Consider the following 14,672-nt stretch of genomic DNA (forward strand, 5'->3'; position numbering starts at 1 on the left):
TCTTTTAAAACTGTTGCCCATATTCTGCTTCATGATCCTTTTTCAGAGATCTGTCTGCTGACACACTTCAGAGCAAACTATGTCAAGAAACACCAAATCTTGAAAGTCAAACCTGCAAACCAATCCTCCCCACTCCATCTCAAGAAACCTTCACACAAACCCTAAAACCTTCCCAAAAAAAAAAGCCAATTTCCACAAGGCTTGTTTTCCCAGAAACCAGCAACAAAAAACTAGAGCCGCACACAAAGCCACTGCAGATAATGACACAGAAGTGTGTTCGTATCTCCAATATAAAGACTCATTCCCCATGGTAGGTTACACTGAAACTGATAGATCTTTAACTTCAAGTTTGAAATACATTACTATTATGTATTTTGTGGCTTCTATGAATCAGGTAGTGGATTTGCAACCCCAAATCCATCAGAAAATCAGAAACACTTGGCATGTCTTAGTATGTAAACTATGCACATCATTAAAATGCATCCTTATTGCATCCATAGCTTTCTAAGGCAAACTAAGGAGAAGCCTATTATTTTCTTCTCTTTTATAGTGTTTGTTAAGTGACAATGTATTAATTTTACATTTATTAGAACACCTACAAACTCTAGATTCTGTTCCCCTTTCATCTCACCAGTACACCAATATTCGGCCATTTGCGTTTACAATATAAATCACAGCTGTTATTTTTACTGAAATGGAGATCCACTAAATCAGACATTTTTCTCTTACCTGTTGCTTCATCATTTTTAAATACGAAAAACTCCCTATGAATTACATGAATAAAGAAATCTTGCAACTGTGTACCTATATTTAAATCTACGTTTCCTTCTGTCACAGACAATTTTTAATTTTCATGTAGTTTTTTATATTAAATCAGTCCATAACCAAATATTGCACTTTCAAGTTTCATAACATTTGCCTACCTTCCTCATGATACCAAGCCTTTAGTCTGTATCATATTGATATTTAAAGATGTGCAGCTGTCCTTTTAGTTTTATAACATCTAAATGTCATAATTTCTGCTGAATATTATGGAGAAACTACCTAAAGATTTTGGTTTTGACCATAAAAGCCAAAGGAGTGGATATGAATAAAATAAAAGCATGTAAGTATTTCTACAGACAAACCAGCAAACTCCTGGTATCTAGCTGTTCACAAAAACATTTTTGTCATTTGTTATCAAAAGTTTTTCAGTGCATTTCAGTTATTTATATTTGCATTAGTTAAAAAGAAGGAAAAATGCTGGATCCTTTTTTTTTTTAAATTTACTGCTTCTAATAGGAACCAACTTTTCATAACTTCCCAGATGTTTGTAAAAAGGAACAGTCGGATTAATAGAAAACTTTAGAGAAAAGCGTTTGTCATTTAATCACTACTTTTAAAATACCATTGTTATTGAAATACCTCACTTTCACTTTTGGCTATCTATATGTGATGTCTGGATTGCTAACAGAAAACTCTTCCCTTATAATACGAAGTAATGGAACAAGAATAGCATACATATGTCACTTTAGTAACATATAACTGATTTTGAAGAATAATAGCTGGTTGTCAGCTATGTGGCACATGAAGCTTCATGAAGAAATTGTACAAAAGGGAAAAGGGATATGAATTTATCATTAATCACTACTCTGCCTCAACACAGTGGTAAACTTTGCTTGCAATGATTCTATAACAACATCTGAACACCCAATTTTGCCTAATCAGGCTCCAATATCTTTTATGCTGCTTTACTCCTCTCACTCTTAGAAAGGCAACTAAAGGGTAAAAGAATCTGCCGCTTCGTAAACACAGGTTATTTTATGAACTGGGAGGGGCCAGAGATAAATATCAGTCACCATTTTCTTAATATAAAATAATCCAACTCTATTATGTGTGACCACCTCATAAAAGAGAAAAGAACAGCACAAGAAAACACAGTATAGTCTCGGTTAAGTCTAGAGGATCACAAATGCAAGAATTAAACTGACTTCAGGTGTGAAAATGATTCACCTGACCTCAATGTTACTGAATTCAGAGTAGAGACCGAAGCAGATTTTTGTTGTTTTATCTCTTCTTAAAACATATGGTACCAAATATGTTCAAAACTGGAAACCACTCACAAGCACATTCCTGAACTTTATTTTAATAAAAGCAATAAACAGAAGTAAATAATTTTACTGGTACCACACTTCTAGGTCCAGCTTCATATAAGTCTGCTTTGTAGATTTCTTTCAGCTTTTCAAACTTATGTTAAACAATTTGTTAAACATTTCTATGCTATATGAACCAGCTGAAAACTGTTCCACTGAAAAGTCAGATAGCTTTATATAACTGGAAATGAAGAAGAATTTGGAGATTTTTATGGTGTTATAGCAACAATATTACTTTCAGCAATCAGCAGAAACAAAGAGCATGCAAGAAAGGGCAAGAACCTGTTTACTAGCATTAATTCTTTTTCTAATAACCTGGTAGTAGATTACAAAACACTAACATATTTTAAAATGCATCAACAATAGTGATTATGATCTTCATTTAAAAAATGCTACAGTATTACCATATTGAGCAAGCATTGCCTCAATAGCTGCTATTTCAGCCAATAAGGAAAAAAAAAAGAAAAAGCTTTTTTACTTGTCAGATACCTCATAAAACCAACTTACAGATTTTCCCAGGAGTTGTTTACTGCTGGGAAATTGTTAGCCTGCAGAAACAGCCTGGTCATGCTGTTTTACAGGTCTGATTTCAAAAACTTTCATCTTTGGTCTAGATTTCATAAACATAGAATAGTCAGAATTGTACTCACTTCACAATTTCACTTAAATTGCATTACAGATCGAGAGGCAGTTCATCAAAAGAAATATTGCAAGTAAACCAGCAGATATGAGAGGGCAAGATAGATGTGTGCAGCATTTATCTTTCTAAACCCTGAAATATCAAGTTTAAAAAAAAAAAATCTTACAAAAATGGTTCTGCTACTGCAGCGCTCTACTATTATGTCTTTCACTCACCAAGGGGCTTCTTAAAACAGTAGGTCAGAAATCTGCTCCTCTAAGTTCCTAGCTGAGACAAAGGTTTTAAGTAAAACATTAGCAAAGGGTACAGTTCTCTCTTTTCTACTCAGAACAAAGCTCACATACACACCAGCAACTGATGTTTCAACAGAAACAGAAAACCCACCCCGCGCAACACCAAAGTCAAATGTCTTCATTCTTAAATTTCTAAGGGATGAACTGAAATTTGAAAAAATACCAACCTATTTCTTAGTTCCATATCATGGGGGAATTTTACCAAAAGAACTGTAAAAATTTATTTAAGGAATTTGAGGCATTCCTTTTTTTGTCCTGCATTCAAGAAGTAATGGCAGTGCAAGACATTAAGTGATTGAAGTTTTCTTAATTTTACTTTATATAAATGATGTAAATTTTGATCAACTATTCCAAAGCATTTTTTTTCACATTTTATTCAAAAGAGCCTCATTTCTCTGTATGGATATTTTGTATTAGTATGTGAATCTGCCTGGCTCAATAAAATTCCAGGATCAAAACCGAATGTGTTGCATCCAACTATGTATGTCATTAAAATACATCCTTATTGCATCCATAGCTTTCTGAGGCAAACTAAGGAGAAGCCTATTATTTTCTTCTCTTTTATAGCGTTTGTTAAGTGACAATGTATTAATTTTACATTTATTAGAGCATCTACAAACTCTAGATTCAGTTGATATATTTTCAGAGTAAAACAGAAGTGAAGGGAAAAGATGAGGAAATCCTAAAGTTTGCAGTATTTCAGTAATCACATTCCAAATACAAAATTAATAAAGGCTCATTAACAGTTGACAGTCTCTCTTCCCTTTGACAGGAATTTTAGTATTCATTCCAAAAAAACCACGAATACCGAAATACAAAAGCATCTTATAAATGCTAATTCCTGCTAACAATCAAACAGTACTTCAAGGCTGGTTTTGCATCTGTTTCGTTTCTCTCTGGACCACAGAGCATTATAAATTTCGAGCTCAAATGAAAGCAATGTGGGCCTTACCTCTGTCACTGAAGTCATCCACCAGGATGATCTCTGCGATCAGGCTGTCCGGAGTGCGGTTGATGATGCTGTGGATGGTGCGCAGGAGCGACGTCCAGCCCTCGTTATGGAACGGGATGATGATGCTGGTGTTGGGTAGTGTTTCCAAGTACACCTTGTGCTTACAGCTGCAGGGGCAAGGAAATAATCGTATAAGCACACTGGAAATCTGGGTTGGCATATCCTGTCACCCATTTGGGCCATTCAACCAACATGTTTTCTGGCATAAAATTCAACAGTGCAATCAAGCAGTACTTTCATGTGAAAATAGCTGGACTGATTAAAACACGTTGCTTGCAACAGTGAATAAGTTGGAACAATGACAAAATTTAAGTGGAATGAGTGAAAAAATCTAACTGCCTGGAATTATTTTCCCTCAGTGAAAACTTTTTCCTGCAATAAAACAGATTACATATCTTCTATGACATCATTTCCAAAAACCAAATCCTCTTATCAAAAAGAATTCTGAAACACAATATGAAGTTAATCTGAAATAACAATTTGGCCTACAAAGAGATAAACACTAGAAAACAATTCAGTATTATCCAGGGTGATATGTGCTTACAATATGAAAAACAACAACATCCACACATACAAATCCAACTTCACACCTACAGATCCAAAATTAATGCTCCTATTAAGCACAGAGATAAAACAACACACAATTCTGGAAATGCAGTCTTATAAACAAGGAAATGTAAACAAGCTTTCATCTTTGAAAGGAAAGCACTGCACGTTCAACATCTTAATTGCACAGCAGCTATGGAATATCAGTGCTTGACCCAACTGTTTTCAATATTGAGTTGTTTACACATTTCAGAAAGAAAAAACATAACATTCAAAAATAAATAATGGCCATGCAAATCACTGTCTCTTAATATCCAAAAATATTTTATGACAAATTTTTAGATTACTGCAACTGATAGTATTTCATCTTTCATGTTTTGTTGAAAAAAAGAAAAAAGGGACACATTCCTCTGTTGTTACAAAGCCTGGCATTTTCACCTCTGGGGAAAAAGTAACTGAATGATTTCTCATTCTTCTAAACAAAGTCACATCCTGAAAAAGGTATCCCTAGAGCAGAAACCTGTCAGCTCTGCAATAAATGAAAAAAATTAAAATTTTAGCCCTGCAAATTCTAGGGTTAAAAAAAAAAGTATAGACATCTATGCTCCTTGTCAGAAAGCATAACTATGCATATCAAAAACTGCTATAGGATATAATTTTGATTTACATACATTTGCAGCTTAGTTTGTATTTCCTCTTTATAAATGTCACTTAGAAATCAATACACCACACAGCTAACCACACTGATGAAATGCTCCAAAAATATAATAAAAACTCATAGCTACTATAGTTGTATTTGCAAAATATTAACTGTTATGTAGCTGTAAATAAGCAAACTAGATTTAGATACTTTACTTAAAAGGTCTTTAAATTTGTAGTTCAGATTTTTCTCCCTAAAACACAGTGAGAATTAATTTAATGACAAGCCATTTTCTGAAATAATCATTGTGGAAATGTTTTAGTAAGCAACTTGCTGGTAAAACATATATGCACACTGGAAAAAGGACAGATGCTTTGCAATAATGTGGAGTTTTGGAGAAAACAGTGCTCATTATCTAGTGACAGAAAAGCCTCAGTATGTCTATATAAATGTTTTATGAGAAGAAGAAAATCTTCTGCAACTGCAACAAAAGAATTTAGTAAAATTCTTTTTCTTATCTGCAGGAAGAAATACAACAAATGAAGACTATTATTAATACGTAGCTGTTTCAGTTGGCAAATTAAGAAAGACCTACCAACCTACCAACTCCAACACCTTGTTGCCAGCTGTTTGTCAGCAGTGATGCTTTTTGGACTAGAACAAATGTAACTAACAGACATAGAACTCTCATGCTATTTTTGAAAGCAAAAGTTTTTCCTTCAGTATTTTTGGCTCCCAGTAAATATTATTTCAAAACTAGCAAGTTTGCACCTCCATAAAATAAAATAAAATAAAATAATAATAATAATAATAATAATAATAAATAATCCAAGCAAAAGAAACTCACATATGTCAGATTAAAAACTTCTAAAGAGTAAGAAAAAAGTACCCCAAACACCCAAACACATGAGAATGCCACTTGTTTTTTAAAAAGTCAGCTCTCCAGTTAACAAGTTACCTTTTGAAAGCAGTTGCATTAAAATTTGCATGGTTAAGATTGTAACCATGTTATGCATGTAAGGATGGGGTAGGTCATTGGATTTGGATATTTTCATTGACAGTTTCAGAGTAATTCAATATGCTAAAGTGTTGAGAAGGAGAATCAACATTGATGTAGATTTAGTTTACAATTATTGCATTCTTCCTGCTCAACAGATTGATCTGAAACAGAGGCTCACTTAGAGGAGGAAAGCATCTTATACTTTCTGAACATTTCTCCATCATTCAGCTTTGACCTTTAATCCTCATTTACGTTTATTATTTATTGCCATTGCAAAGGTATCTGGCTATATGTGAATTGTTTCTAGTAAGAGCCATGAACCATCAAAATGGCCTTTCTCTGATTAAAAACAAAACAAAACCAACAAAAAAACAACCTGGCCAGATTTCAAATTCCTAGAAATGAAACCTTAAATTCCATCATTTTCTGCTAGGTTTCATAGTAGTGTTTTACTTGTCTTTTTCCAGCAAGTGGAATTCAGCTCATTTTTAGCCCCTTGTTCTCCTGACATGAGACTCCAACCACAACGGAAGATCCCGGTTTTTAAAAGTGCAACATGAACTCCACTTTATTGGAAGTTCTATTCAGCACTGTCTGTAGCAGAGGGCAGCCAGCTCTGTGCTGTAATGGGCTGCAGGACACACCTGAAGAATAGTTGTAATGCTCAGGAAAAGTCCATAAACTGCAACAAAGATGCAGCTAGACCTCCACAGCTGAGACACTGGATGTTCCATGAGAATAATGCAATATATTTTCATGAGAATAAACATATATAAAGCATGCACCATTTGTTCCAAGTCCACGAGTGTGCTTCTTTATATCCTGAGTTTTAGAAGTGATACAAAATAAACTGGCTGCAAAAGTATTTAGGAGCTACAGACATTGCTTCTTGTTTCAAAAGGGAAATTCTTGAGTCTCCAAAGAAATGAAAAATTGCAATTCAAGATTCTTTAATACTTCCTGAAGAACACAATCTTAACAAAATTTACTAAAATAAAAAATAAAAGTTTGGTGTAGAAAGGAAAAATGCTATGTATAAAAGATTACCATAACCTCATGTATACATTAGGTAAAACTGTCTAAATTATGGCATACATGTTAAATGAAACTGACTACCTACAGAAATACTTAAAATACTACTGAGCAAAATAATGTTTTTCCCAGAGCCTAAAAATTTTGATGGAAAATTAAGTCAAATTTGTATCACTTTATCAAACTATTGTACTTGAACACAGCAGCTCCAATTGTCATCCTCCACACAAAGACACAGCAAATTACTTGTGCACTAAATAAATATAGGCTTTATGTGGACCGTAAGTATCATTCAGGTAGTTTCAATAGCAGAATAAAATGTCCAAAGAGCACACTGATTTTCATTGAGGCTTGAAATAGTAGAAAATTCACAGAGGCCTGGAAATAAATCCTAAAATCAATACTCAAAAGAGGTCAGTAGATTAAAGATGGACAGATAGGCAGTTCAGCCAGTTTCAGGCAAGTAGGGGTTTGCTCCAAGACGTAACTCAGTAGAAAAGACTGCAACATAGCTGATGTCAATCAACATTACTCTAAGCTCTCCTCTTAATTATGAAATCATAGCTCAACTGATAAAGGCAAATATTCTACTATAGATCTTTAGTGTCACATCATATTCTGATTAAGGAATTAAAAAAAAATCAGTGGGGAATTGAAAAATGGATACAAATACTAGTTTTTTCAAAATAATTTTAATAGGAATGTATTATTTGCTATTTTTAGCTTGTTTCTATCAGGACTAGCTTTTTGCCTAAATTGCACTTTAAACTGGATTAACTTTTAAAATAACATATGAGAACTCTGCACTAACCAGACTGATTTAAATGGCAAATGAAAATGAAAACAGGTTGACTCTGTTAACTCATTTTCTACATATATATACATCTATAGTAATATATCTATATATATATATATATAGTTTGAATGAGATATATATATTACTATAAACACACATAAAGTTTCAGAAGAAAAACTTGCCATGATATTTTATAATTTTGGGATTTGAGGGTGGAAAACTAAATCAGTCTACCTGAAATTAGTATATCAAATTGATTTTTTACTTTGGCTTTGATCACTATAATTTCCATGAAAGCGTTTTCTGTAATCAGCCCTGGCTCTGTATGTATGCTCATCATTCCCATACTGGTAAGAGGATAAATACTTAAAGATCCTAAAAGCACATTATTTGACTAGTTGTCCACTGTTTTCATTATATTTTTCCTCACTTTTTTCCGTACTTCCATACTTGTGTTTCTTCAGATAACCAAATAGCTCAGTCCAGCAGTATTTTTAATGTTTCAGTGTTGAGGTACCACTCAAGGTACCTCATAAGACTGGGAATCCATCTTATGTCACATTTGACCACACAAAACAAGAGAAAAAACTAGCTCATCATTATTCCATACAGCAAGTTAACTATTAAACCATAATAATTTGCTTCTGTAGTGTAATCCTACTACATGTTGGTCCTGTTATACAGGCAAATTAGAAAGAGGATGTCCATTGTGTTCTCTAGGTAAACTCTTTTTTTTTAATTTAAAGAGAGAGTATAGTTTAAATTTTGTATTTTTACACAATGCACTTATCCTAGACACTTAGAAATGTAGAACTAGAACTCTTCAGTGAGAATTCAGTCAAGTAACTACTCACCTGTACTTTTCAAAACAAATAAACGGCTGCTGCCAAAAGATATTATTTTATGCCCTTTCAAAAGCAAGGTCATTTATTTCTAGAGGGCAGTATCCAAATAGCTGAATCAACAAGTTGGGAGGGGATAAGGGGATGAAGAAGCAACAGTATATATCTAGGAGTCATGGCAGGAATGCTGTTCAAGGGGGTGAAGAACCTGACGACTGAAACTAGAAAAGGGCTCCTACTCAGCAGAAGCCTTTTCTGCATAAGCTTAACAGAATACCACAGACTGCCCTTAGTAATGTACAACAGAAGCTTTCCTGAAGATGCCTCTCTTATTGCATTTAAACACAGCATATTTTAGTGCAGTACACTAGCATTTATTCATGGAACAACACTGAATAATAGGTTCAATAGCCGAGGCTGAAAAAATGAAAATTTCTTTGCATAAATAATAGATTTCTTCAAGTTTAATCACTGAAGTCTCAGAATAACTTCTGTGTTACATCTGAAATGTCTTGGTAGATACTTAGCAAGAAAATAACCATGATAAGCAAGAGTCATGCTGCTGGTTAAGTAGCTTACACCTGGATTTTTTTACTGAAGGTATGACATTAGCATTCAGAACAATGGGAGGTGAGAAGAGGAAATGCAAGGGGCATTATGCATTGCCACTGCACATATACTCAGAATTATTAAACAACACCAGCAATGTGGACTTTGCCAAAAATTATTTTATAAATGACAACACTTCTGTAAAAAAAAACTCCAAACAACAAAAAACTAGCATCAAATGATGAATATTCTGATGAGTCAGATACAATGTCATTTTTGAAGATTATAATGAACCAAAAGTTATGAATCCTGAATTATGTTTTCAAATATTGCTGTCCTTAACCAATTTAGTCTCTATTTCCATGATATTTCAGAATTTAACATCTAGTATTTCCTATCAAAGAATATCCCTACATCATTAAATTAGTCCCTTAGAGACTTCTGGATGAGATTTTTACAAACAGAGGCCCCATCTACCACTCCACAAGCTGTTTCTGCATTGTGAAGTTGTACTTACTGCTTTGAAAATCAATCTTTGTCCAAAAATATCTCCTTCCTCTCTCCCTTCTATTAGAAACATAATTAAACATTAATCATGGGTATTATTCAATTTTGTAGTTTTTTTACTGTTTTGAAAAGAATTTTTGAATTCAGAAAGCTGCACAATACTGTTTATTATGCACACCAAGAAGATGGCTGCTTATGAAACCCAATTTCCCTACAAAAACAAAAAAAAAAAAAAAAAAACAAAACAAAACAAAAAAAAAAAAAAAAAAAAAAAAAAAAAAAAAAAAAAAACCAAAAAAAAAAAAAACCCCAAAAATTAAATACACATAATTGACAAAGTAGAACTTTTCACCAGCTTTGCATGCTGCTCAGTTGGATTTTGGAGCTGGGCACTCGGCTCCATGAGTTCAAGGCTTATTCATAGAAACAATACACACTCACACCCTGTCACTTGCTTTAAAACACTCAATATTGACTTAATTTTTCCTTTGAGAGAGAGAATTCTTCTGTGGGGTTGAAACAAGAATCAAAACCAAGTTTCTGAACAAAATTATTTTAGAGTTGGCTTCAAAAGTTGCAGGGCGATTTCAGAAGGTTAAAAAAATAGCAAGAGGCTCCTCTATCCCTGAAATATTAACCTGCCTGAGGAAGAAAAAAACTGTCTCAGAAACACCATGAAGCTATCTGCAGCAGGCACCTTTAAAATACAACCTGAAAAGACAGCTATTCATAAAAAGAGAAGTGGTGGAAAGGAATTATAACTGCACTTCTTTCTTATTCACTAGTAAGAATCCTAAGACTATTACGATTTCATTTTGTAGGTTAACCTACTCTACTGGGCACAAATAACAGCATTTTTTAACTTCAGGAATAAGAATAGTCGTCCTCATCATGAGCTTAAGAAAAGATACAGAACTTCCAAATCCTCCCTCTTTACAGCTTCACAGTTAATAGAAACCTGCAGAAATATAGTGCCTCTGTAGAGGACAAAATGAAAGAATACAGGCTTCTAAAATGATGAGAAAAGAGAGCAGTGCTGGCACCATTCCAGCCAGTTGACAGCAAAAGTTGATTCATAAAACCAGCAATTTGCTTGACCCTGCAGAGATACCAGAAATGTTTTATGCACCTTAAGGGATACCACTTGCAATGTTGTGGTCAGTTACCAGGCTCTGTGCCTTCCACACACATCAACAACCTTGAAAATTGCCCTGATAGATAATAGCACAGGAGAAGTTAAGTGTCTCACAGACATCCCTTGGCTGGATTTAGGAAATGAAGTAGCAGCCTACTACTGCAGTTTCTGCATCATAGAAGTAGCCCACCTCTAATTTTCTCCTCTTACAGGAATAAAGCAAAACAGAAAGAGATTTTCAACCTTTTTTCCCCCACTGGCTTTGTCAGCTCTCGCTCTCTTAACTAAGCTGCTTTTTCAGATCTGACCTTTTCTTTCCCTTTATTACAAGAAACTACAGCACCCACTGGGCCCCCAGGTACTGATGAGACCTCTATAAGCTACCAGAACAAAACATTTCCCAGGGAAATTTACATAGTAATTGTCTTAGCATGTCAAAGTACTCAATTTACAGCAACAAGCTTCAGTCACACCATGTTTCTGTTCCAATCTAGTCTTGTCAGCTCAGCCTGATTAAGTAGTGATAACTAGTAATTTCTCCTGCTATTTGACAAGGCTGTAAAATTAGCTTGGGTGTAAGTTGATGGCAGGGAAAGTAATCTTTATTTTCATAGTGACTCACAACTGGGAAGCAAGCAAGCATTACTGGGTATGAACCTCAATAAATGTCACAACACTTTACTAAAATAAGCTTTCTTCAAAACATTAATACTATTTTCATGAAAAAGAAAAAAAAATAAATTGTACAGTAGAAATTGTTTGTGAAATTGCTATTAAATGCATTATCAACATGTCTTGGGAACTAAGGAAGCAAAATCCTGTACTCTATGCCTTCCCTCAGCACAGAATTCATCAGAACTGATGGAGCTGAATTAGGTGCTTGTTACCTTATGTCAAATTGCCTCATTTTGGCCTGTCATGTACAGTCTCTTCAGCAGCACTCTCTGTCTCAGAAGAAATCAAAGCCTGTGAGTTTGCCTCGCTTTGTCCTTCAAACCAAAAAGTTACTCTAACCAAGGGAAGAGTCCAAGAGTCAGATAAACTATATTGGCATAAAGCATATCTATGTTTAAAAAATTTTGGTTTATGATACAGTAACTTATAAAATCATCATTATCATCACTTACCAAAAGATGTTATAAATTTTTTAAAAAATCCTTAATTTGTTTTAAGAAACTTACCTAACTCACCCAAATGTATTAAATCTAGGAGGCTTGGGAAATAATATATGTAGTCATTTTATACTGTCTCAACATTCCTCATTAGCAAGTGCACATAAGAAGGCATCCTAGTACTCTAATTATATTTTAGCTTACACCTTGCACTTTGTTACCTATGAATTCAAAAATAACATCAGACCAATTTATTTAGTACATACACAAGCAAATACCCTCAAAACACTTATTTTTAAGAGATCAGAGAAATAACAATCTAGTTAAAATTCATTCATTCAACCCTAGCATACTTATCTGATTGTCTCTCACAAGTAAGGCAGACCTCAACATGATCAATAAAAGGTCTCTATTTTGAGTCTAAGGTCATTTTCCTGGCTGAAGAAGAAACAGGACTAGAATTCAGGTTTTTGTCACTTCAAAATGCATTTTAATGCACACTACTTCAGGAACAATCCAACCTGTGACATCCAATTACCCTTTAACTTCTGTTTCAGAAATCCAAGTTATCTTATTACCACTTGCCCTTATATTCCAAAGGTACCCCATAAGCTTCCAGGAACCCTCTAGACGCTCAGCCACTCCTCCCAGTTTTGCATCAGTTCTCAAGTACCTCTCTCAGCTGCTGTGATCAAAGACCATTGAGAGGAGCCTCAAACAGACACCAGTTTCCTCAGCATTCATGAGGACATCCCATCAGGCCCAGGGACTTACTTTGTCCAGTTTGCCTAAGCATAAAATATTTCATTTTCAGAGACAGTCTTTCTGTGATCTATCCACATCTCTTCACCTCTCCTTTTCACTGCAATATGCGGTGAGGCTTACACCTCTCAACACCATCACCTCTACACAATTGTCCTGGGTTGCAGTATAGGATGTACACAAAGTATTTATTCTATCACCATCTTCATGAACTGTTAAACCAAGTGGGGCAGTGCTCTAGTGTTGGGCTGTCTTCTGTTAATGGCCCATCAACACCTTGCCCATGACTCACAGGTAACTCCCTCCAGGAGTTATCTCTGTTTAATGGGCCATCAAGGACCCACTGCACACTCATCATCCCATTGGGAGATGCTCTGCCCAGGGGGAGGAGCCAAGCATTCCCACCTGGATATAAGCTGGGATTTGGGACAGCACAAGCAGCCCTGACCCACTGGATTCCCAGAGGAGCAGAGCTACCAGACCTTTCTACAGGATCACTGCTTCAGGAAGAGCCCCTCACCTGGACTGCTTCCACCACCCTGCTCAGGTTGTATTCTGACTCTGTCAGTGGTCCTTTGTGTTATTGCATTTATTTAATTTTATTTTTTACCTTTTTACCTTTCTTCTTATTAAATTGTATCTCTGACTTGGAGCCTCTCACTCGTTTTGCTTTCAAACCACAACAACAATAAAAGTGACAATGGGCAAGATAGTACTAGGTCTGACCAGTGTTTATAATACAGACATCACAGCTGGCAGACAATGGAGAAAACGCTGTGACAAAAACTGTTGGGTCATGTACCAACAAGATCAGTAAATTCTCATGCCTACTACCACATCCTGTGGCCAACACAGCCTTCAGAAAATTTGAGCTCAAGAAGCTTACTCACAATCAAATCAGGCAAAATAGAAGTTGTTTTTCCATTCCAGCATTGCTGCACATCTGTTGTTGTACTTATTACAGGAGATGCAACAGCTAAGTATGTTGCTATTGAGAATGCACTACCTTACTGATGTAAGGTATACTGAAGCTCTTCATAAAACTACTATATTAGCCGCATATATCATCATGTTCACCTATTAACTTCAAAGATACAAGACCCCAGAATATCCCACATTCCACAAAAATCTTAGCAAAGCTGAATGTACTTCCGAATTTTACTATTGTATTACTTGACAGTTGAAAGTTCAAGCTTTAACCATTGCCAAATGCTAATAGACTTGGCTATCCCAGATGTACAGAACTGGCTGGAGGGTAAATATTCTTCAGAATTCCTTTCCCCATTAAGTTGAAATTTCACTGTTATGTTTACTGCAGCTTGCTATTTTCTCAGCAGCATGGGAGGATTTACTGGAGTCTAAGTAACATGAAAGGCATCTAAACACACAAGAACTACTTTTCTCCATGTGTAAAAACAGATTATTTCTTTTATCAAATAATTTTCAGTAAACAGAAACAGACCCATCAGGCTTGGACTCTCCTCACTGGCCTATTTAACACCGCAGCCTATTTCTCAATAAAAAGAGGGAACAGGAATCATCAATCTTCAGCCACATTTTTGCTGTTGCTGCCCTAAAAAAAAAAGACACACAAGTATCCAGAAAGCACTTGAGAATTATTCCATGTTATTCGTTCCTATCAATACATATCCTGCAGAGAAAGAGACAGCAGGC

General features: G+C 35.1%; 1 protein-coding gene across 1 annotated transcript in view; it reads right to left on the reverse strand.

The window, feature by feature from the left end:
* The window catches only part of GALNTL6 (polypeptide N-acetylgalactosaminyltransferase like 6), a gene marked incomplete at both ends in the record, with an annotated part of 414,831 nt that overhangs the window by 219,115 nt on the left and 181,044 nt on the right, over positions 1-14,672 (reverse strand). The window contains one exon of the mRNA XM_083860887.1: positions 4,018-4,184. Coding sequence (XP_083717013.1) covers positions 4,018-4,184 — 167 coding nt within the window. The remainder of the gene's footprint in view (positions 1-4,017; positions 4,185-14,672) is intronic.

The sequence above is a fragment of the Zosterops lateralis genome, assembly GCF_965231275.1.
Source record: "Zosterops lateralis genome assembly, chromosome: 5".
Taxonomy (NCBI): Eukaryota; Metazoa; Chordata; class Aves; order Passeriformes; family Zosteropidae; genus Zosterops; species Zosterops lateralis.